The 22,370-nt window shown below is 56.8% G+C and overlaps 1 protein-coding gene and 1 long non-coding RNA gene across 5 annotated transcripts in view; one reads left to right on the forward strand and one right to left on the reverse strand.

The window, feature by feature from the left end:
• The window catches only part of TRIOBP (TRIO and F-actin binding protein), a 76,974-nt gene that overhangs the window by 39,406 nt on the left and 15,198 nt on the right, over positions 1-22,370 (forward strand). For 2 of the 3 annotated variants that reach the window (XM_054469696.2, XM_054469697.2), the window contains exons 1-6: positions 9,833-10,010; positions 15,342-15,398; positions 18,408-18,515; positions 18,632-18,721; positions 19,079-19,188; positions 21,147-21,672. In XM_054469696.2, the coding sequence (XP_054325671.2) occupies positions 9,837-10,010; positions 15,342-15,398; positions 18,408-18,515; positions 18,632-18,721; positions 19,079-19,188; positions 21,147-21,672 (1,065 nt within the window). In that variant the 5' untranslated portion in view covers positions 9,833-9,836. Of the gene's footprint in view, positions 1-2,265; positions 2,344-4,522; positions 4,661-9,832; positions 10,011-15,341; positions 15,399-18,407; positions 18,516-18,631; positions 18,722-19,078; positions 19,189-21,146; positions 21,673-22,370 lie in introns of those variants that run through there. The other variant, XM_054469698.2, reaches the window with a different exon arrangement.
• On the reverse strand, positions 269-9,601 carry LOC129023176 (uncharacterized). Of its 2 annotated transcripts, XR_010125915.1 has the most exons (4): positions 9,226-9,594; positions 4,241-4,387; positions 1,240-3,330; positions 269-328 (listed from the first exon to the last, which is right to left on the reverse strand). It is a non-coding gene; the product is annotated as an uncharacterized LOC129023176 (long non-coding RNA). The 2 variants fall into 2 exon arrangements; XR_008496698.2 differs by lacking the exon at positions 269-328 and having other exon boundaries at positions 2,232-3,330; positions 9,226-9,601.

The raw sequence follows: 22,370 nt of genomic DNA on the forward strand, positions 1-22,370 counted from the left end.
TAGATGCAAAGTCCGACGCCACCTGCCCCAGGATGAGCAGGGCTTCCAGGCATCAGGGTGTACCCCGTGCTGGGCCCAGGGCCTTGCCATATGTGCCTCAAGTGGATAGGAGGCAGCTGCCACTTGACAGATGGAGAAACTGAGGCTCAGACTCCTTAGGCATTTGCTGGGGGTCACACATGTATAGGTTGTGAGAAACGAGATCAAAGCATCCACTCCAAAGTTTGTGCTTTTATTTTTATTTATTTATTTATTTTTTTTTTGAGACGGAGTTTCGCTCTTGTTGCCCAGGCTGGAGTGCAATCGCGCAATCTCGGCTCACTGCAACCTCCGCCCCCCGGGTTCAAGCTATTCTCCTGCCTCAGCCTCCCGAGTAGCTGGGATTACAGGCATGTGCCACCATGCCCGGCTAATTTTGTGTTTTTAGTAGAGATGGGGTTTCTCCATGTTGGTCAAGCTGGTCTTGAACTCCTGACTTCAGGTGATGTGTCCACCTTGGCCTCCCAAAGTGCTGGGATTACAGGTGCGAGCCACCATGCCCGGCCTAAGTTTGTGCTTTTAACCACCACGTCACAAAGCTCCTGAGCCCATGGGAGGACTGGAGAACCCTCTCCCCTGTATTTCCCTGTGGCTTTGATGAGTTGACCCTCCGATCAACTCAGTGCGTGGACATCAGAGAAGTAGGGATAAGTCAGCTCGTCCTGCACTCAGGTTGCTGTCAGGCTTGTTGGGAAGGCACACAGACAGCTCAAGGAGGACACAGTGCTGTGTCCCAGGGCATGCTGGGTGCTGCAGACCGGCCAGGTCAAGACGGAAGTTAGAAAGATTCTTCAGTTTCACGGTGAAGCTCAGGGTTCTCAGGAGGCTGGGAGATGGTGGCTGGGAAGGGATGGGAGCACCATGTGCTGAAAGGCATTTCAGATGACAAAACGAGGAACCACCAGGTCCTGCTGGGGCTCCAGCTGCTCCTATGAAAATCCTTGGCTTGGCATGGCTGGGTGCGGTGGATCACACCTATAATCCCAGCACTTTGGGAGGCTGAGGCGGGCAAATCACGAGGTCAGGAGATCGACACCAGCCTGGCTAACACAGTGGAACCCCATCTCTACTAAAAATACAAAAAATTACCAGGCGTGGTGGCGGGCGCCTGTAGTCCTAGCTACTTGGGAGGCTAAGACAGGAGAATGGTGTGAACCCGGGAGGTGGAGGTTGCAGTGAGTCGAGATCGCGCCACTGCACTCCAGCCTGAGTGACAGAGCGAGACTCCATCTCAAAAAAAAAAAAAAAGTCCTTGGCATGGCACTCAAGGCCGGCTTCCCTTCCTTCCACTCCCGATTTGCCTCATTGGTGCTGAGCTGGCTGCAGGGCCTGTGAGCACATATCCCTGCCTTTGCACATGCTCTTCCCTTCCCTGTTCAGCCACCAAACGCCTGTTCATTGTCGAAGTCTTAGGTCAGGCTCCCTGTCCTGAAAAGCCTTCCCTGAACAGTCACTCCTAGTAATGGTCCCCTTCTGGGCTTGGCAGTTTTGCTTCCATTTGTCCATGCAACATCCATCTAATGGGGTTGTCATTTCCCCATAAGCTCCACAGAGGCAGGATCTCTACCTGCTTTATCTCTGTAACTCTAGCTCTGGCCCAGGGACTGACATAAAGGAGGGGACAGCTCAGTGGATGCATGCAAGATGGAGGACACAGGGGTCAGTGGGTGGACAATAGATGAATGGAGGGTGAATGTGTGAACCGGTGATGGATCAATGATGCATGTTGAATGAATAATAGACACCTTTTGGATGGATGACAGATGGGTGATGACGGATGGATAGCTGGGTGATGAATATATGGTGGTGGTGGATATATGATGGATGTTGCTTAGGTGATGGATGGATGAACGTTGGGTGGAATATGGATGAATAGATGTGGCATGGATGGATGAATGTCGGATGACAGATAGTGGACAGATGTTGGAGATATGGGTAGATGGATGATGGATGGAGAGAAGGATATATAGGTATTGGGTAAATGGATACGTGATGGATCAATGGAGGGTAGATACATGAATGGGTGATAGACAATGGTTGATGGATACATGAGAGGGTGAGTCATGTGATAGACACTGGATGGTTGGATGGATACATGGATCTACTGATGCTGGACGTTAGATGGGTGTTGCATGGACAGATGATAGAATGGATGGATGAGGTGGACAGATGCATACACCCTGGAGAATAAGTTGGGCTAAGCTGTGTTCTTTTTTTAATCTCCAGTTCCAACCAGAGGAGCCTGAGGAGTCAGAACCAAGCAGAGGCCAAGACCCCCTGACTGACCAGAAGCAGGCAGACTCGGTAGTTGGGTCATGGGTGTGGGTACACACGGTGGGGATGGGAGGGTGAAGCAGGTTGCAGATGGGCTTCGTTCCTCAGAAGAGCCCTAGAATCATCCAGACCAAAGTTGGCATTGCCATGGGGTCATCTGTGTGCATGGTGGGGCCTTAAGAAGAGGGGCTCTGCAGGAGCCACCTTCTGGCTTGGGGACCTGGGTAGGTGGGCGATCCTGGGGTCAGAACCCTCGGCCATGCTTCTCATTTGCTGGGACTGAAAAGGTCAATGTCTTTCCCTGGGCAAATGATGGTTTGGCCCCAGTGATCTCTGTGGGAAGAGATCCTTCCGGTTTGAAAGGGCCAGGCCAGGCTGAAAGAGCAGGGCTTCCAGGAGCAGGAGTCAGACAGCTGAGGATATGTCCAGTCAGCCAGGCCTGGAGGGTCTCCAGGGTCCTGGAGGCGGGAGAGATATGTGCGGGGGTGGGACCTACGGATGCTGCTCTGAGGCCTGGCTGCAGCTGGTGAGCACAGCTCTGCCCGCCTCTCCCCGTGACCTGCCAAACAGACTGTTCTCGTCACCCTCAGCCTCCGGAGAGGTGAGATCAGAGTTGAGGGCCGTGGGGCAGTGGGAGGTGGGGGACGAGGAGACAGACTGTTTGGGGCTGTGTTTTCCCATCCTGCTCTTCCCCTTGCTGCCTCCTGAAGAGCCAGGGGTGGCAGGGAGCATCCACTGGGCAGCATGGAGCCCCCAAGTAGGGCCCTGCCATGAGTCAAAGCTGGGGGAATTCTGCCCAAACCCTCACTGTGCAGATGAGGAAATGGAGGCAGGGGAGTCGTCCCAGGTTACACAGTCAGTGGCTAGCTGGACTGGGACTAGAACCCAGGGCCCAGGAACCACCCAGTGCTCTCTCTGCACCTCCACCCGGCACCCATGCTGCCCCCGTCCCTGCCCCGATTTCTTGCGTGGCTTCGAACGGCAGTGCTGTAACTTCGAGCGGTCCAGTCTTCCCATCTGTGGAATGGGAGGGGACAGGAGATACTGGTCGCTAAAGGCGCCGCCAGCCCTCCCAGGGGCTCCGACAACTTTGCTCTTCCTCTTTCTGGGTTATTTCTTCATATCCTGGAGCCAGAGTAGTGAACGGGGCGGAAACAGCAATGCAGGGGTGCCCCTCTAGTCTCCATGAAACGGGCCCGGCCCATCAACGTGGAAAATATCTCAACCTACCCCCACCCCTAGGCAGCCTTGACTGGTCACAACTGATAACCACCTCATTCATGCATTCATTCACACACACTTAGTGAGCGCCTTCTGTATACCCAGGTGCGGGTCACAGGTGAGTTGCAGCGCCGTCAAAGAGTTCAGTCTAGTGAGGTAGTTGCATGCCTGTGGTCAGGACTGTGATGGGGAATGTGGTAGCAGGGTCGGGGGCACCCCTACCCCCAAAGCCCTCCTGGACCTGTGCTTTGATGCTTCAAGTTCCGCTTCCAAAGAGTCTGCAGATTCCAGAGCGAGGACCCTGGGCTCTCTCCTACCTTCCCAGTAACCTATGTGTGACTTTGGACAAGTGCCTCTGCTTCACGGGGGCCTTGGTTTCCCCAACCAGGACGACTCCAAAGAGGGAGCATTTGGGGGCTCTGGTAGGAGTGTCTGTGGAAGTCCACAACTCATTCCCTTCGCTTAAGCTGGGGTCACAAACCTAACGCCCTGTAGGCCAGGCAGGTAACAATGGTGAGAAGGTGGGGGGGGCACCAAGGGCACTTGTGTGACTCCTCAGTTCCAGATAGCTGTTGCCATGGGGAAGACAGGCCCAGAGTTTCCACATCTTTCGATATTTCAAGAAACACTGGAGATATGTATTTATATGTGAAATCTCTAACTTAATGTGAAATACTCTGAAAACACTATATGGGCGGAAACATACCTGTGGTCTGCACCCCCTCCAGCTGGCGCCCGTGGTTTGACTTTAGGGTGATGACGTGCACACCTTCAAAGGTGCTGAGCCCTGGGAGCCTTGTCAGTCAAACACGATGTAGTGTGAGCAAGTTCACCAGCTCTTGTCTCGGCAGTTCTGGGAGGAGAGAAAGATGGGAACCCTGGGGCTCCATGGCCGGGGACACGACAGAATGGGCAGGGGAGGCTGTAGCCAGGGGTGCCCCCATCCTGCCAAAGGGACCTGGGGCCAACACTGGACCCTGTTTGACAGGCAGACAAGAGGCCAGCAGAGGGCAAGGCTGGGAGCCCGCTCAAGGGCCGACTGGTGACCTCATGGCGGATGCCCGGGGACCGGCTCACGCTGTTCAATCCGTTCCTGCTGTCTCTGGGGGTCCTCAGGTGGCGAAGGGTAGGCTGGCTCCAGTGGGGACTGGAGGGGTGAGGGTGGATAGAGACGGGGATGGGAGGGAGGAGGGGGTTGTTAAGCAAAGGAGAGAGAGTGGGGGCTGAGGAGGAGGCACCTGGGGCCGTCGCATGACGGGAGAGGTGGGAGCAGAGCTCTTAAGCTCATCCTGGTCTCAGCAAGCGAGTGGGTTTCCCACTTCCGGGGCAGGCTTGGGGGCTGCTTTCAGCTTTTGGAGTGAGGGGTGATGGAATAATCTACACAGCTGAAAGCTTCCAATCAGCAGCCTCTCGCCAGCGCTGGGCCAACGGGGAGCCAGGTATGGGGGAAGGGAAGGCGAGCTTATAAGTGGCTTTGGGATTGCAAAGTGTGTCTCAGACCTGGGCCTGAGCCAGTTTCACAAACATCTGGCGTTACGTAACCCATCCCCTGCCCAGAGAGGCCTGGAAACACTCAAGCCTCTGGCTGGGTTTTCCACAAGGGCAGGCAGCTGAGACCCACTCCCTCCCACCCCCTTCACAGCAGGACAGAAGGGGCCTGGCCATCTCCAGCAGCCACAGGCTGGCTCATGGGGTCTCTTCTCTCGGTGAGAGGCTGACTCTCTCACTCACGGCTGTTGGCTTTGAGTCCAGCACTAGGCTGGACACCTCAGAGACAGTGTGCCCATTTTACAGATGAAGGAACTGAGGCCCAGGGAGGTGAGCTGACTTGCCTGAGGTCGCACAGCTTGGGGTATAAAGGAGCTGATTTTCCTCATTCTCAGATGAGAGAAGGGTTGCAGCCAAACTTACTGAGCCTCGGTTGCCACATCCGTCTATTAGGAAAAAGTCTGTGGAGACTCAGGGCTGCAGAGAGGGCTCAGCGAGATCAGGATGCATGGAAGTTGCGGGGCTGTTGTTGAAACACTAACTTTCCCATCCACTTCAGAATTTCCTTTTTTTAAAAAATTAAAACGGAGTCTCGCTCTATTGCCCAGGCTGGAGTGCAGTGGCACCATCTCTACTCACTGCAACCTCTGCCTCCCGGGTCTAAGTGATTCTCCTGCCTCAGCCTCCAGAGTGGCTGGAATTATAGGCGTGCGCCACTGCACCCGGCTAATTTTTTGTATTTTTAGTACAGACGGGGTTTCACCGTGTTGGCCAGGATGGTCTTGAACTCCCGACCTCAGGTAATCCACCCACCTCGACCTCCCAAAGTGCTAGGATTATTGGTGTGAGCCACCACGCCAGGCATTTTTTTTTGTTTTTGTTTTTTAAATTAAGATGGAGTCTCGTTCTATCCCCCAGACTGGAGTGCAGTGGCACCATCTCGGCTCACTGCAACCTCTGCCTCCCAGGTTCAAGCGATTCTCCCATCTCAGCCTCCCAAGTATGTGGTACTACAGGCGTGTGCCACCACACCTGGCTAATTTTTATATTTTTAGTAGAGACGGGGTTTCACCACGTTGGCCAGGCTGGTTTCCAACTCCTGACTTCAAGTGATCCGCCCGCCCTGGCCTCCCGAAGTGCTGGGATTACAGGCGTGAGTCACCCAGCCGAGCCCAGAATTTCCTTTCGCTGCTCTTTGTGGTTAAGGCACCGAGGGTGAGCAGGCAAGCATGGTTATCTGAGTAGTGTGGTACCTTTAAGCCATGGGCAGGAATTACGTTGTCTAACTAAAGGTCACCAACACACAGCACGTCTGGCAGGAGGGGGCAGGTAAGTCCTTGGTAGGGCGAAGGAGGAGTGAAGCAGGGAAAGCACTCTGGGGTAACGATGCTGGTGATGCTAACCAGCACTTATTGTGCGCCTACTACATGCCCAGTTCTGTGTTCACTGTGTGACGCCACCTAATTGCATTTGATCCACACTCCCAGGTGCAGTTAGACTCCTAATGTCCATTTTACAGATGATGAAGTGAAGCTCAGAGAGGGAGGGTCACTTGCTCCAGGTCACACAGGGAGCAAGGGGCAGAACTGAGATTCAAACCCTGCTCTGGCTGACCTCAGAGCCCAGTGCTTCCAACACGCCCCCTACACCACTGCCTTCACGTCCTGATCTCTCTGAGCCCTCCTGAAGCTCTGGGAGTCCCCACAGATTTTCCCCATTAGAAAGATGCGGCAACCGAGGCTTGGTGAGGTTGGCTACAGTGGTTCTCTCATGTGAGAGTGAGGGAAATGAAGAGCTAGGGATGGAACTGCCAGCAGGGCCTCCCAGTTACACAGAGCAGATTTAAACTTCTCTTGGGCTGAAGCAGTGAAATTAGCCCAAGGCCAAGAGCCAGAAAGCCTGGCGTCGAGTTCTGGCTTGGCACCTAACTTGTGTGCCCTTCTCTGAGCCTCACCTTATTATTCTCAGTAGAGTAACGGTTTGAGACTGGATAATCTCAAAGTTTGGTAGCTCTGGTCTTTGCCGGTTTAATAACTCACCCCTGGGTCCCTGAGGCTGTGCCATCTCTGACCTGCCAGGATGAGTTGTGGTTCCTTTATCGGTGCATTCATTCATTCAACCTGTGCTTATGGAGGATGTACTATGGGCCTAGGCCCTAGGCTGGCTTCCAAGATATAGACAAAAAACATTCCAGCCCTGGCCACTGGAGCACAGTTAGGTGAGGACACTGACATGTAACTGATGAGAACAGTGTGGTCACCACTTTAGCGGGGAAATGTACAGATGTAGGGAGCACTGGGCCAGCAGTTCCTAAGTCTGCTGGGGACACTTTGGCTTCCTTTGACCTGAGACTTGAAGGAAGAAAGTTTCCAGGCCAACAAGCATTGGGAGGGGGAAGGAGGGAAGGGGAAGGGGAGAAAGAGAGAGAGGATCAGTGTGTGTGTGTGCTGTGTGTGTGTGTGTGTGTGTGCGCACGCGCGTGCTGGGGTATAGAAGACAGGAAGAGAAGTGTTCCAGGCACAGCAGAGAACAGTCAGGGGGTAGAAGGACCTGTCTTATCCTGGGAATTCCTAGTAGTCTAGTGTTGTGTATCTTTTTTTTTTTCTGAGATGGAGTCTCGCTCTGTCGCCCAGGCTGGAGTGGAGTGCAGTGGCGTGATCTTCACTCACCGCAACCTCCGCCTCCCAGGTTCCAGCGATTCTCCTGCCTCAGCCTCCCAAGTAGCTGGGATCACAGCAAAGTGACACCATGCCCGGCTAATTTTTTGTATTTTTACCAGAGACAGGGTTTCACCATGTTGGCCAGCCTGGTCTCGAACTCCTGACCTCAGGTGATCCACCCGCCTCGGCCTCCTAAAGTGCTGAGATTACAGGCATAAGCCACCACGCCCGGCCTCCAGTGTTGTGTATCTCTTTATTTACTTATTGTATTTTGCAAAATTGACCAAAGTATGTGTCTCTCCAGCCTGTCAAATGTGAATCTGGAAGGCCAGGATGACAGGCAGGAGCCAGGTTGTGATGGTTCCTGACTGCCTAGAACAGGAATGTAGCACGGATCTGTCAGCATTGGTGATGTGTGGAAGAACTTTGAGCAGAGAAGTGGTCTGGTCACTGTGTTGAGGGTACTAGGAGGAGTCGCAGGGGCCAGAAAAGCCTGGAGGAGGCTGGTGCTGTTAGGTGCCCAGGGCACTGGGCCAGGACCCTGGTGGTAGGTGAGGTCTCCTGCGTGTTCATTCACTCTCCCAAGGACTGACTGCCGGAGTGAGGTGCAAGGGTAGGGTGGGAAAACTCAGCCCGGGGTGCCAGAAGGCCAGTTTCTAGAGTTAGATGGACTTAACCTTAGCCTCATTCCTCATGGTGGAGAGACTCCCGGCAGCAAATGCTGGGAAAGAACTTCAGCTCCCTGGGCCTCCATTTCTTTATCTGCAAAATGGGAGCAGTAATTATAAAAGCAATAATTATTTTTTTTGAGAGGGACTCTCGCTCTGTCTCCCAAGGTGGAGTGCAGTGGCACGATCTCTGCTTACTGTAACCTCTGCCTCCCGGGTTCAAGCGATTCTCCTGCCTCAGCCTCTCACATAGCTGGATTACAGGCGCCTGACACCACGCCCGGCTAATTTTTGTATTTTTAGTAGAGACGGGGTTTCACCATGTTGGCCAGTCTGCTCTTGAACTCCTGATCTCAATGACCCACCCACCTCAGCCTCCCAAAGTGTTGGGATTACAGGCGTGAACCACCGCGCCCGGCAAGAGCAGTAATTTTTGAACCTCAAATCAAGATGGCAGAATAACTGAAATGCCAATTATTCCAAGCTTCCCTGCCTCCTTGCCTAAGGATAGCTAATGAGGGATAAAGAGGTTGTCCTAGGTGCCTTACTTGAATTAACACTCAATCCTTCCAGCAACCTCATGAGATAACAGCATTACCCCATCTTACAGAGAGTGAAATTGAACACCGAGAAGTACCTTGCTTAAGGTAACACTAGGCTGGAATCCCCGTGCCACACGAACTTCCTAGTGCATTTAGCAACCAATTCCACCACCGTCCCTCCTCACCTGCGGGAAAAGAGCATCTAACAAACGGCCCAGGGTTCTGGGAACCTGAGCAACGGGTGCACGCCCACACCTGAAAAACCCCAAACCAAAAAAGACCCATTTGTGAGGAGTGGGCATTTGGGAAAGACCCCGCCATCCAATAACTCACTTTGTGTCCAGCTTACTCGCTAGGAATTCCGCCTCTTCCTGTGTGACCTCGGGCAAATCGGCTCACCCCTCTGAGCCTCCGTTTTCTCATTAGCAAAATGATGCCTCCCTCCCAAGTCTGTGGTGAGGATGAAAATCGACTCTTGGCGAGTGGGACTCGCTGAGTCCTTAGTACTGGGTGCTTTGCCCCGGTCCCCGCCAAATCAGGGCGCCGAGCCCTAGCGGACCCATCGCTCCGGGGCCGGGTCGGGAAGCGGAGCCTGGGCGAGTCGTGCCACGCCCGGCCGCCCGCATCCTCCGCCCCCGCGCCATTGCCGGAGTCACCTGCACCCTGGGCCCTTCCTTCCTCCCAGCGCGCCCGCGGCCCGGGCCCGCCCGCCCTCCAGCCGCCACCGCCCTCCCCTCCCTGCGGCCCCATCCGCCCGCCCCGCCGTCCCGCTGCCCTGCCGCCCTCGCGCGCCCGTCCCGTCGCGGCAGGTCCCGCCCCCGGCCCGTCCCGCGCTCCCATTGGCCCGCTGCGGCCCCCGCCGCTGTTTGTCTTGGCTTCCCCGCCACCCATTGGCCCGCTCGGGTCCTCCCAGGAAGTTTGAAAAAAAAAAAAAAAAAAGTTTTATGGGCGGATGGAAGGGGCCGGGGCAGCGTCGGGGAAGGGAAGGGCTGGAGGCGCGGCAGCGGGCGGCAGAGAGGGGCGGCGGCGGCGGCGTCCCCGCGCCGCGGAGCCCGGCCCGAGAGCCGCGTCCACCTTCCTGCCTCCTGCTCCCGCCGCCCTGGGGCGCCGCCATGACGGTGAGTGCCCCCGTCAGCCGCCCGCGCCCCAGGCCGGGAGGAGGGCGACGACCCGAGGCAGAGCCCAGCCTCTCCCCTCCGGGGCAGCCCCCTCCTCATTTCCCGAAGGCGAGAGGAGGGCTGGGCCGGAAGACGGGGCCACCTCCGAAGCGCTTTCGGCCAGACCGGCCTCACCCTTCCCGCAGGCTCCTCCTCGCCTTCCGTCGCCCACTCGCCCCCGGGAGCCCAGGCGACCCCGAGGGGACTGAACGACCCGTCCCGGGCGCCCCCTCCTCACACTTGTGGCACCAGTCACGGGTGGATTCGGGGCGACCCTTTCCCACCTCCCCTCCAACCCCCTAGGCGAAGACCCGATTCCCCAAGGCGGCCAGGGGCCCCAGGGAGGAGCGGAGGTGGGCCTCGGCTGGGGAGGGGCGCTCCTGGGCGCCGATGGGTCGCGCTGACCCGGGCCTGGGTAGGCCGGCCCTCCGTATGGCCGCTGGCCCAAGGTCGGGTGGGCGAGAAGTGGCCGGGCCGCCCCACCCACAGCCCGGGAGCCAGTCCTGGGACGTCTGAAGCAGCGGGATACCACGTCCTCCTGGGCTTGCACTTTGCAGCGGTCCTGGGGCCTTGGGACAAGCCTGCGAGTCTGGGTAGGGGGCACGATGGCAGGGGTTTGCCTTTCTCATGGGGGTGAGCTGTACCCAAGCCCCATCAATTACCTGTGCCATAGTTAGCATATTGAGCCTCACAGCTGGGTTCGCTGGACTCCCCACTTCACAGCCGGATAAACTGAGGCTTGGGGAGGGGCGCTGGTGAGTTGCCCGAGGTCACCCCAAGTATAAGGGAAGGAGTAGCTCCTTTCCTGGTCCTTCTGGCCCACTGACCGTGATGTTCGGGAAGGGAGGGGTGGGGCTGCTTTTGGTTTCTGGCTAGTGCTTCAGGGAGGCTCTGACAGCCCAGTGGCTCTCCTGGGGGAGGATGAGCAGGGTGTGTGTGTGCACAGGCGCCAGTAGTCCTCTTTCAGGGGAGTGGAGACCCTGCGGAGGAGTGGGCTGGGCTGCTGGGGGGCGTGGCACGCGTAGCCCCTGCCCTGTGAGTGTGATAGCCAGACCGCCTTGCCTGCACTTCCTCGGCCTCCTCCTGGACATCCTGCCACCTCCCCGCTGGCCCTTCCTGTCGTCAGCAGCCTCCCCTTCCCTGTCAGGAGCAGAAGGGATGTGGGGGGGAGGAGCTGAGTCAGTGTCCTGGAGCCAGGAGGAGAGAGGTTGCCTTGCCCACCGAGTGCCTGCCCGGCCCTCAGCCGGGTGCTTTCACGTTACCAGATTTGATCCTTGAAGGTTGGTAGTAACATCTTAATCAAACAGATGAGGAAACCAAGATATGGTGAGGTGAAGTGTCATGCCCCAGGTAACTCTGAGTCCCAGGCCAAGCCAGAATTTGTATCCAGGTCCATTCCAGCTTTCTTTCACAGTTGCCTGTCCTGGGGGCAGCGCGTGCTGAGCAAGGGTAAGGCTGCCGGAAGCAGCGTGTGGGGTGCTTGGAAGAGGGACAGCACATCCCTGCTGGTGGCAGGAGCCTTCCCGAGGGAGGTGTCCTCCTGTGATTATAGGGCCTCGTCAGGCAGAGATGGACTAGCGAGGAGACAGCAGTGTGGACAGAAGCGGGTGGTCGTGTTTGAGAAGTAACAAGAGCATAGGGAAGGGGTCTGGGGAGGAGGGCCTCACTGCTAGGGCTTTGTCAGGGGCAATAGGGAGCCATGAAAGGTTTTAGAGCAGAGAGGAGGCTATGATCACCATTAATAGTGTTCATTGAGTTCATCCTGGCTGCCATGCAGACCTCAGCCTGCTCTCAGCTGGTGCTCCTCCTGTACCCGCCTCACACCCTCCTCCCCTGGCCCCCTGCCCTGAATCAGGGATCCCTACAGAGCAAGTGGCACAGGTGTGTGAGTGTGTGAAGCTCTGGGGCTTCAGGGAGTTGGGATTCTCTTCCACCCCTTTTGCCTTTGCCTGGGTGCAGCTTTGCTCCTGGAGCAGCCTTCCCCCTCGCCTGATGGGCATCAAATTATATTTGGTCCCTTGTTTACTGTCTCTTTCCTACAGTCCACCAGAGCAGGGGCCACAGCTCTTGGTCACAGCTAATTTCCTGGCCTAGAACAGTGCCTGATGCTTAAAAAAAAAAAAGAAATTTCTGCAAACACTCCCTGAGCCCCCATCTGTGCTGGGTCCTGGCAGGTAAACAGTGTGTGCCCCTGACTGTGAGTTGCATCTAGTCTAGCCTGTGAAGGATAAGTAAAGGGCCTCAAGATAGTCATGGATGCAACAGAGGCCTCTGAGAGGGGCCGTGGGAGGGCAGGACAGGGGCGGCTGGTGGTTCGGTGAGTGGCATGGACTGTGAAGGGACCCCAGAGGTGGCCATTAAGCTGAGTCTTAAGGCCTGAGTAGGGGCTCGCCTGGTCACCAGAGGAGGAGGAAGCCTAGTATTTCAGGCCAAGGACACGGCACATATGAAGGGCCCGGAGTCCTGGTGTGTTGTGATTGGCAAGGAACATGCAGTGGTATAAACACGGGCCCCTCAGGAAGGGAAGGCCAGGCTGGAAGAGTGTGATGAGGCTTCCCTGCCATCCTGAGGCAGCTGGACTTTGTTTTAAAGCCACCTGGAGACCAGGTGTAGTGGCTTATGTGTGCCTGTAATCCCAGCATTTTGGGAGGCTGAGGTGGATGGATCACTTGAGGTCAGGAGTTCGAGACCAGCTGGCCAGCATGGTGAAACCCCGTCTCTACTAAAAATACAAAAATTTGCTGGACATGGTGGCGGCCGCTTGTAATCTCAGGTATTTGGGAGGCTGAGGCAGGAGAAACTCTTGAACCCGGGAGGTGGAGGTTGCAGTAAGCCGAGATGGCGCCATTGCACTCCAGCCTGGGCAGCAGAGACTCTATCTCAAAAATAAATAAATAAAGCCACCTGGAGCCGTCCCTGGAACTGTTAAGCAAGCCTGGGATACCAAGCCTTTTTGAGTGAGTCCCGCCAGCCCGAGGGTGCGTAGAGGGGCTGTGTCCCTGGCCAGGTAGGAGGCGGGGCTGTGAGAACCTGCCAGTACTCCTGAAAGGCCGAAGGAGAAACTGAGCTTCTAGCAGGTGAAGAAGAGGTAGCTGGGCCTGAAGAGCCCTGTACGAAGGGGCATCGTGGGAGATTTAGATGATCAGACCTTTTGACCCTGGGGACAGGTTTCCCTGCCAGTTTAAAAACTCACATTGGTTGGCCGGGCACATTGGCTCACACCTGTAATCCCAGCACTTTTGGAGGCCAAGGTGGGCGGATCACTTGAGCTCAGGAATTTGAGACCAACCTGGGAAACATAGGGAGACCCCATCTCTACAAAAAAAAAAAAAAAAAAAATTAGCTGAGCATGGTGGAGTGCTTATGTCGTCCCAGCTACTTGGAAGCATCGCTTGAGCCCGGGAGGTTGAGTCAGCAGTGAGCTGTGATCACACCACCACACTCCAGTCTGGGCAGCAGAGCAGGGCCCTGTCTCAACAAAACAAAACTGAAATTGGTGACCTTCTATCCCCAAGGTCACTGTGTCATGGCGTGTCTGACATGGTATGTGATGTATCTGTACTGGGCTCTGGAGGATCACCAGGCTTCTCCTTGTACAGACACGTTCAGTCCTGTCGGAAGCTGCGGGAGGGGAGGACCGCCCCGTCATTTGCCACATCAGGCAGCCAGGACTCAGAGAGGGGATGTGACTTAGGAAGGTCACAGTGACTCCACTTCCCAGGCAGCCCTAGAGGTTCCAGCCTGACAGCCTGTCATTCCTGCCCCAATCTCCCAGCCCTGGCCCAGGGACTTTCGCCTGGGACTGCCCAGTGGTGCCAGCTCTATGGGCCCAGGAAGCCTGGCTCCTCTGGGCTAGGTGGGGGTTGGGGAGATGGCCCAAAAAGCACAGAAATTTAGACCAGGGGGTAGATATTTCCTCAGCAAGTTTTTCCTGAGTCTTGCTGTGGTCAAGCCCCCTGCAAGGCGCTGGGGCCACAGGAGGTCCCAGACTGAGGGGAAGTGGAGCCAGCTGTGGTCACCAATCTTCATTCTTAGCTTGGGATCGCCCTGGGCAGCCTCCGTCTCAGGTGGAAGACGGGGTGGGCAGAATACAGAGCAGCGGGACAAATGCAGCCCCAGGGGTTCTCGGCCCTGAGCAGAGCCTGTGTCTCTCCCTTACACAGGTATGCAGGGAGGGGCTGGGATGCCAACCTACTGGGTCCCCCAACTGTGGCTATGGGGGGTCCTGGATCTTCAGCTGCCCCAAGCCCCCCTTGGTCCACTTCCTATACCTGAGAAGGGGCTCCGTGGGTGGAGGGTGGGTCGGAAGAGGTGGCCAGGCAAGGTGGCTCTGGTTTCCAGCTGCCACTGTCACCGCCCACCCCACTGAGCCATGCCACCCGCTCTCTGCCCGCAACCAGACACCTTGGCCTGGTGAGGCCTCGATGTAGGGGCTGATAGGTAGGCTCAGAGCCATGGCAACAGGTGGCCACCTCCTCCCCGCCAGTGGCAGGAGCGGAGACTGCAGAGGGACCGGGACTTAGATGAGAAAGATCTCCCTAGCAGGAAGGGAGGGTCTGGTGGTTGGCACCCACTAGATGAGCATGGTCAGAAAAATGCCGGGATGAGCAACTTCTTTATCTAGGCCTGGGTGGGGGTGCCTGGCACAGGTCTCCATGGGACATGCTGCAGCTGGTAGCCCCCAGACCCCGGGGCTGTGCCCCCCTGGGCGGCACCCGGAAGGTAGGGCTTGCCAGGACTGACCCTTCCCAAAGAGATCTAGGCGGGGACCAGAGGGTTTCTGACCCCAGCCTGTGACTGGCTCCACCTCCCATAGTCTCCTGGAGCCGAGGAAAGGGCAGAACTGGCGGGCCCATGGGAGGGTCCGTGGGGCACTTGGTCCTCGTCAGAGGGAGGAGCTGGACAGTTCGCGCAGTGCTGCTGGTCTGGACTGCCCTCTGAGCTCTCAGGGGTCTCTATACAGGCAGAGTCCTCCCAGCCCCTCTTTCCCACTCTTGGGTGAGGGGTCGGCTGGAGAGAGGCCCCTGGGACATCTGGGTGTGTGTGCCAGCCACCCAGCCCAACTTCTCGACTCTCTGAGTGCCACTATCAGGAAAGGGGCCAAGGCTGCCTCAGTGGCTAGGAGGCCTGCTTGGACTTGGGGGTTACCTAGGGCCTTAGCCCTCTTGGCTGGCTTCCCAGGAGCTCGGTCCCACAGGACTTGGGGACAGGGTGGGTGCAGCACGCCCCCCTCCCCAGCCCCCGTTGGCTTCCTGCTGGACCCAACTCACCTCTCTCCTCATCTCCCCACAGCCCGATCTGCTCAACTTCAAGAAGGGATGGATGTCGATCTTGGACGAGCCTGGAGAGGTAAGAGGACTGAGGCGGGAGGGGAGGAAGCTGGCTTGTGCTGCTGCTGGGCCCTTGGGCAGCCCAGGAGTGGGGGTGGGGCTGGGGCTGGTGTGAGAACCCTGGGGGAGGGGCTGGGAGGGGCGGAGGCTGCCCATCAGGCTTCTGCCTCTTGGAGCAGTCTGCAGTGTGTAAAAGGGATCACAGCAAGGGGCCGTCTAGCCCCTCACACCCAGTGCCCCATCCCTTGATCTCATCAAGAGTCTCTTGGCCCTGCCACCTCAGTAGGAGCCTGGGTGGGAGTTGAGGATCTTGGGTGGAAGGTCTCATAGAAGCTGTCTGGTCCGAGACACAGATTCCTAAAGCCTGGCCTGAGGGGGTGGGGCTCAGGGCGCAGGTGCTGGGGTTTCACCCACCTGGAGCCCCACTGGTTGAGTCAAAGCCTCCTCTAGGCCTCAGTGGCCACATCTGTGACATGGGCATAATGGATAATGGCGATTCTTTCCAGAGTGGATAACAAGGTCAGAGATCAAGCACATACAGGTGCCACACAGCTCCTGGCACTTACTGTGGGCTCAGCTAAAGATCCTTCCCTTCCTCTGGCATATGTGTCCTTGGACCCAGCAGGGACAGTGGCCGTTTCCCTAGCTCTGTTCTTTCGGCTGCCAGGCTGGCTCCCTGCCCACACTGCCTGGGCAGGAGCGTCTCCCCACCCCTGCCCTGCATGTGCCTGCTGTTCTGGTCTGCGTGCAGCCTGCATGCCGGAGAGGGCTTTGAGCCAGAGGGGATTTCATTGTGTTTCCGGCCCACATGTTTTATTCCCTCCAGCTCACAGCCTTCCCTACCCACTGCCTGCCCGCCGTCCCTGGCGGCTGCTCTCTAGGCTCACACAAAGCCCGGCACCCCGCCAGTGACCCCTTCCTGCCTCCCCACCCAGGGTCCCCGGAGGGCAGAGGGATTACAGGCCCCACCCAGAGCTGGCCATTACTCATCCTCTATCACAGGGTTCTGGAATGTCCGAACTGGAAGGGCCCTGGGAGTTCAGCCAGCCCAACCCCTTGGTGCACAGACAGGAGACGGGCCCATGAGGGTGTTGGTCTCTTCCAGGCCTAGGAGCACCTGGGCAGACCCAGGCTCAGAACTCAGCACACCTGAGGCCCATGGAGCTCCACCCAGCTTCCATCTCAGACAGTCATAGGCTAGGCCTGGAAGAGCTAAAGAAACCTCTTGGCATAGAACCCCTGTCCTACTTTACAGAGAGGCAATTGAGGTCTGCAGCAGCAACTACGTTTACTTAGTGAGAGCAAAATGCTTCTAAGAGGCCTGGCCTCCCAGAACAAACCCAACGACCTGGTGTCCATCCCTATGCCAAGGGACATGACAGCCATACACACAAGAGAGGGTTAGGCACTGCTCTCCTCACCAGAAGGTGTAGGGACTTCTTTTTTTTTTTTTGAGGAGGAGTTTCACTCTTGTTGCCCAGGCTGCAGTGCAATGGCGCAATCTCGGCTCACTGCGATCTCCGTCTCCCAGGTTCAAGCGATTCTCCTGCCTCAGCCTCCCGAGTAGCTGGGATTACAGGCATGTGCCACCATGCCTGGCTAATTTTTTTTTTTGTATTTTTAGTAGAGACAGGGTTTCTCCATGTTGGTCAGGCTGGTCTCGAACTCCTGACCTCAGATGATCCACCCACCTCAGCCTCCCAAAGTGCTGGGATTATAGGCACGAGCCACTGTGCCCGGCTCTAGGGACTTCTTAGTAGCCCTACTTTACAGTTCAGAAGACTGAAGCTCAGAGAAGTGGAGACACTTGCCTAAAGGCACACAGCGAAAAACGGAACTCTTGGGTACAAGACTCTTTTTCTCAGGGAGGCAATGTGGAAAGAAGCAGAAGGTATCATCGTTGCATGCCCCTTGAAAACTTACCGTCTTCTTGAGGAGAGAATACTAAGTACTTGAAACATCCAACAGCACAGACAGGGCTTGGTGATGTGAGGGAACCCCAGGAGGGCTGGGGACCAGGTGACATGCACTGACCCTGGCAGTGGGCAGGCCGCGACTGGCATTCCAGTGGAGTGACCAGAAGCCCAGAGGTGGGCTGGGCTTGGCATAATATCGGGCTGTTCTGGTGCCCCCACGCCTTTCCTACGTGTCCTGCCAATCTAACCCCAGCTGGAGCAGAGACAGGCACTGCAGGAAGGCACCCAATCACAAATCCTAAACTTACAGGTTAGTGCTCTCTCACGCGCTGCGGATACGGGTAGCCAGCCTATAGTTCAGGATGCAGACCATGAGGCTGGGCGCGGTGGCTCACGCCTGTAATCCCAGCACTTTGAGAGGCCAAGGCAGGTAGATCACCTGAGGCCAGGAGTTCGAGACCAGCCTGGCTGACATGGTGAAACCCCATCTCTACTAAAAATACAAGAAATTAGCTGGGCATGATGGCGGGCACCTGTAATCCCAGCTACTCAGGAGGCTAAGACAGGAGAATCACTTGAACCCAGGAGGGGGAAGTTGCAGTGAGTGGAGATTGCACCATTGCACTCCAGCCTGGGCAATGAGAGCAAGCCTCCTCCGTCTCTCAAAAAAAAAAAGCAGCAGATCATGCCTGGCACTCACTCCTACTCCAGGGCTCCATCCAGTCCTACTTCCCAGGGGACCATTGTCCCTGACCATGGTGATGATTTGGGGGAACACAGAAAAAGACGTGATATCCTGGCCCCGCTAAGTCCCTGACTGGTTTACACAGGTCATCACCCCTCCCTGTCTGCACTGGGTCCAGGGTGCCTGAGGAGCCTTGGCAATCTTAAAAGGAGCTCCAAGAAGGAAAGGGAGGGTGTGGTTACGGAGGGGAAGCCAACCCATTTCACAGATGCTACCCCTGAGGCTCAGAGAGGAAATGGAGGGGCCAGGTCTCAAATTGGCATTTTCTGCCTCCCCACCCCTCCTGTGTGCAGAATAGTCAGTTTGGCAGCCACACAGGACACCTGTACAATCACACACTGGCTCTTTCATTCCATCCTCCTTGCAGCCTCCCTCCCCCTCGCTCACCACCACCTCTACTTCGCAGTGGAAGAAACATTGGTTTGTGCTGACAGATTCAAGTCTCAAATATTACAGAGACTCCACTGCTGAGGAGGTGAGGCCATGGGTGTACTGATGAACCCCCGGAAGGGCCTGGGGTGACCTGGCTGGGGTCACTGGGGTGGGTCACACCAGGGCCCACACGGACCATAGTGGGCCCTCTTTCTCCAGGCAGATGAGCTGGATGGTGAGATCGACCTGCGTTCCTGCACGGATGTCACTGAGTACGCGGTGCAGCGCAACTATGGCTTCCAGATCCACGTGAGGCTGCGTGCAGCTTGGGGGCTGGTGGTGGGCAGCGTGGCTGGAGGCCCCTGGGGGAGGTTTTGGTGTTGAACATGGCTCACCATGGAGACTGGATCCTTTCACTCATTTACCCAGAGGCTCTGTCTTCAGAGCCGGAGCTGTGATGCCAACACTTAGCATATCTGGGGGAGATGCTGGAGCCAGCAGGGCTCTTCCCAGGCCAATGGAAGGGAGGTTCCCTTCCCTGCCCACCCCAGACTGAAGACCTTAGATGCATCCTGGGAAGGAAGGGCCACCCTCCCTGGGGTCCATAGTGGGGAAGGAGTCATGGGGCTGGCCGTGTGGCAACCTACCCGTGCGGTGGACTTGCAGACCAAGGATGCTGTCTATACCTTATCGGCCATGACCTCGGGCATACGGCGGAACTGGATTGAGGCTCTGAGAAAGACCGTGCGTCCAACTTCAGCCCCAGATGTCACCAAGTATGTACTAAGCTGGACTGGGGCCTTGAGGGAGGCACTTACCCTTGCGTCCCTGAGTGGGTTTCTAGGCACTCACTTGAGGGCTGCACATTCTGGGCCCTCGTTTCTCTGTCAACAACATGGGAAGAGAGTAGTGAGCATTCTCGGTATCATCCAGAAGTACACTGAAGGTTTGAGGTTTGATCTGCCTCCCCAAATGTGATGAGGCCTCTTCTCTTTGGAGGAGATGCCTGTGAGTCAACAGCCCCTGCCAGGTGGCTGTTGTGTCTCTGTGCCTGTGCCGTGGGGGCCGTGTCTAAGCCTGTGTTGGGAAGGGGTGGTTAGGTAGTTTGACCTTGGTGGCCACGCCTCCCAGGAATGGGAGCTCACTCCCTCTGTAGGCTGCCATGGGTACTGGGGCAGGAGGGCTGAGTTACCCAGTGGCAGAGCCCCGCACAGTATAAACCCCAGATGTCCATGGCGGGCTGGGACTTGGAGCTGCTGGGCAGTGGGAACAGAGTGTGGTATTAAAGGGGGCTGGGCTAGGTGTAGTGGCTCACACCTGTAATTCCAGTGCTTTGGGAGGCTGAGACGGGAGGATCACTTGAGCTCAGGAGTTCAAGACCAGCCTGGGCAATATAGTGAGACCTCGTCCCTACAAAAAATTTAAAAATTAGCTGGCCATGGTGGGGTGTGTCTGTCAGCTGAGGTGGGAGGATCACCTGAGCCCGGAGGCTGAGTCCCCCAGCCTGGCCACACCGCAGCTATTCAGCCTTAGGCCAGAGGCTTTCCCGTCTAGGTTTCAGAGTCCCCATCTGTCACGTTAGCATGTCATGTCTGTACATGTGCGAGGATGTGCCCAGAGCACTTTGTGAACTCTGAAGCACTGTGCAGTTGGACTGTTACTTAGCGTATAGGCCCAGCTGCTTTAAGAAAGAAACCCCAGGCACAGTAGCTTCATCAAGATAGATGTTCATGTCTCCCTTCAGAACAGCCCTGAGGTATGCAGTCCTGGCCTGGTGAGGCTCGCTCTGCCCTTTCAGGGGAGCCACCTGCCACACCCACTCGGCAGCCTATGGTCACATGGCTACAAGTAGCTATGGGAATACTGCAAGTGTAGTTTTTGGCAGGGTGACCACGTACCCAGCTATGACAAGACTGTGGATAAAGAGAATTGCCATAGTTGTTCGGAGTCTCCACAACTTGTGTTCTGTGCACCCCGAGGTCCCGCCTTCACCCCATCAGCAGCGACTGTGGGCATCCCCCTTGCCACTGTGAGCCTCGGGAACCCGGGACATTGGTCTCCTACATCAACTCATTGATCACCATTTGCAAAAAGCCCCCTGCCTGCTTTCCACATTCGCCCACCCCGTCCTCACATCCATCCTGTGAGAGGCGTCGCTGTCCCACATTACAGATGAGGTCACTGAAGCTCAAAGAGGGCGAAGGGACCAGTGTGGTGGTTCACGCCTGTAATCCCAGAGCTTTGGGAGGCTGAGGTGGGAGGATCGCGTGAGCCCAGGAGTTCGAGACCAACCTGGGCAATATATTGAGACCCCACCTCTATCAAAAATTTAAAAAATTAGCTGGGCGTGGTGGTGCATGTCTATAGTCCCAGCTACTCCAGAGGCCGAGGCAGGAGGATCACTTGAGTTAAGGAGTTTAAGGCTGCAGTGAACTATGATCACACCACTCTACTTCAGCCTGGGCAGCAGAGTGAGACCCTGTCCCTTGAAAAGCAAAAACAAGAGGGGGCGAGGGAAGCCAGGCATCCTGGTGGGTCCCTGGGCTGTCAAGAGGTGGAGCTGGGATGTTCCCGGGGTCTGTTAACCAGGAAGCTCAGGTCGGGCTGCTTTCTTCCCTGGGGTCTGTCTCCAGCCCCTGGCGCAGGGCCTAGCACACAGGTGTCGCTCCAAAAGTGCTCATTGTGGGACTGAGGGGGTGAGGACCCACCTGACGTGGCTCTGCTGGTGCCCTAGGCTCTCGGACTCTAATAAGGAGAACGCGCTGCACAGCTACAGCACCCAGAAGGGCCCCCTGAAGGCAGGGGAGCAGCGGGCGGGCTCTGAGGTCATCAGCCGGGGTGGCCCTCGGAAGGCGGATGGGCAGCGTCAGGCCTTGGACTACGTGGAGCTCTCCCCGCTGACCCAGGCTTCCCCGCAGCGGGCCCGCACCCCGGCCCGCACTCCTGACCGCCTGGCCAAGCAGGAGGAGCTGGAGCGGGACCTGGCCCAGCGCTCCGAGGAGCGGCGCAAGTGGTTTGAGGCCACAGACAGCAGGACCCCAGAGGTGCCAGCTGGTGAGGGGCCGCGCCGGGGCCTGGGTGCCCCCCTGACTGAGGACCAGCAAAACCGGCTCAGTGAGGAGATTGAGAAGAAGTGGCAAGAGCTGGAGAAGCTGCCCCTGCGGGAGAATAAGCGGGTACCCCTCACTGCCCTGCTCAACCAAAGCCGCGGAGAGCGCCGAGGGCCCCCAAGTGACGGCCACGAGGCACTGGAGAAGGAGGTAGGCACCACGGCTGGCTCTCTAGGAGGCCCCTTGCCCCAGCGCCCCTCCAGTCCCTGCATTCATGCCCTGGCATTTGTCTTGCACTCCTACAGTGATGGGGAGCTCACCCCGATCTGCTGTGAGTGTGCACCCCACACTCCTGCGAACTAGAATCTTCTTCCTTAGACCTTAGTAGTTTGGTTTGGTTTTTTTTTTTTTTTTTCCCCTAGTTCTGCCCTTAGCAGCCATAGAGAAAAGAAGTGGGAAGAGACGGGAGAGGCCTGCCAGGCTCACACCTGTAATCCTAACACTTTGGGAGGCCAAGGTGGGAGGGTCCTTTGAAGCCAAGAGTTTGAGACCAGTCTGTGCGACCTGGCGAAACCCCATGTCTACAAAAAAATACAAAATTTAGCTGGGCGTGCTGGTGCGTACCTGTAGTCCCAGCTACTTGGGAGGCTGAGGTGGGAGGATGGCTGGAGCCCAGGAGGCAGAGGGTGCAGTGAGCCAAGATCAAGCCACTGCACTCCAGCAGTCTGGCAATAGAGCCAGACTTTGTCTCAAATTAAAAAAAAAAAAAAAAGAAGAAGAAGAAGAAGGGAGAGACCGTTTATTGTACATCTTCTGCACGTGGCCTCCCTGCGTGCACTGACTCATGGAATCCTCACAGCGGCCTCTACCCCTAGGATGGACCTCAGCAGTTTTACTGACGGGAAAAC

This window comes from Pongo pygmaeus, chromosome 23, assembly GCF_028885625.2.
Source record: "Pongo pygmaeus isolate AG05252 chromosome 23, NHGRI_mPonPyg2-v2.0_pri, whole genome shotgun sequence".
NCBI classification, from domain to species: Eukaryota; Metazoa; Chordata; class Mammalia; order Primates; family Hominidae; genus Pongo; species Pongo pygmaeus.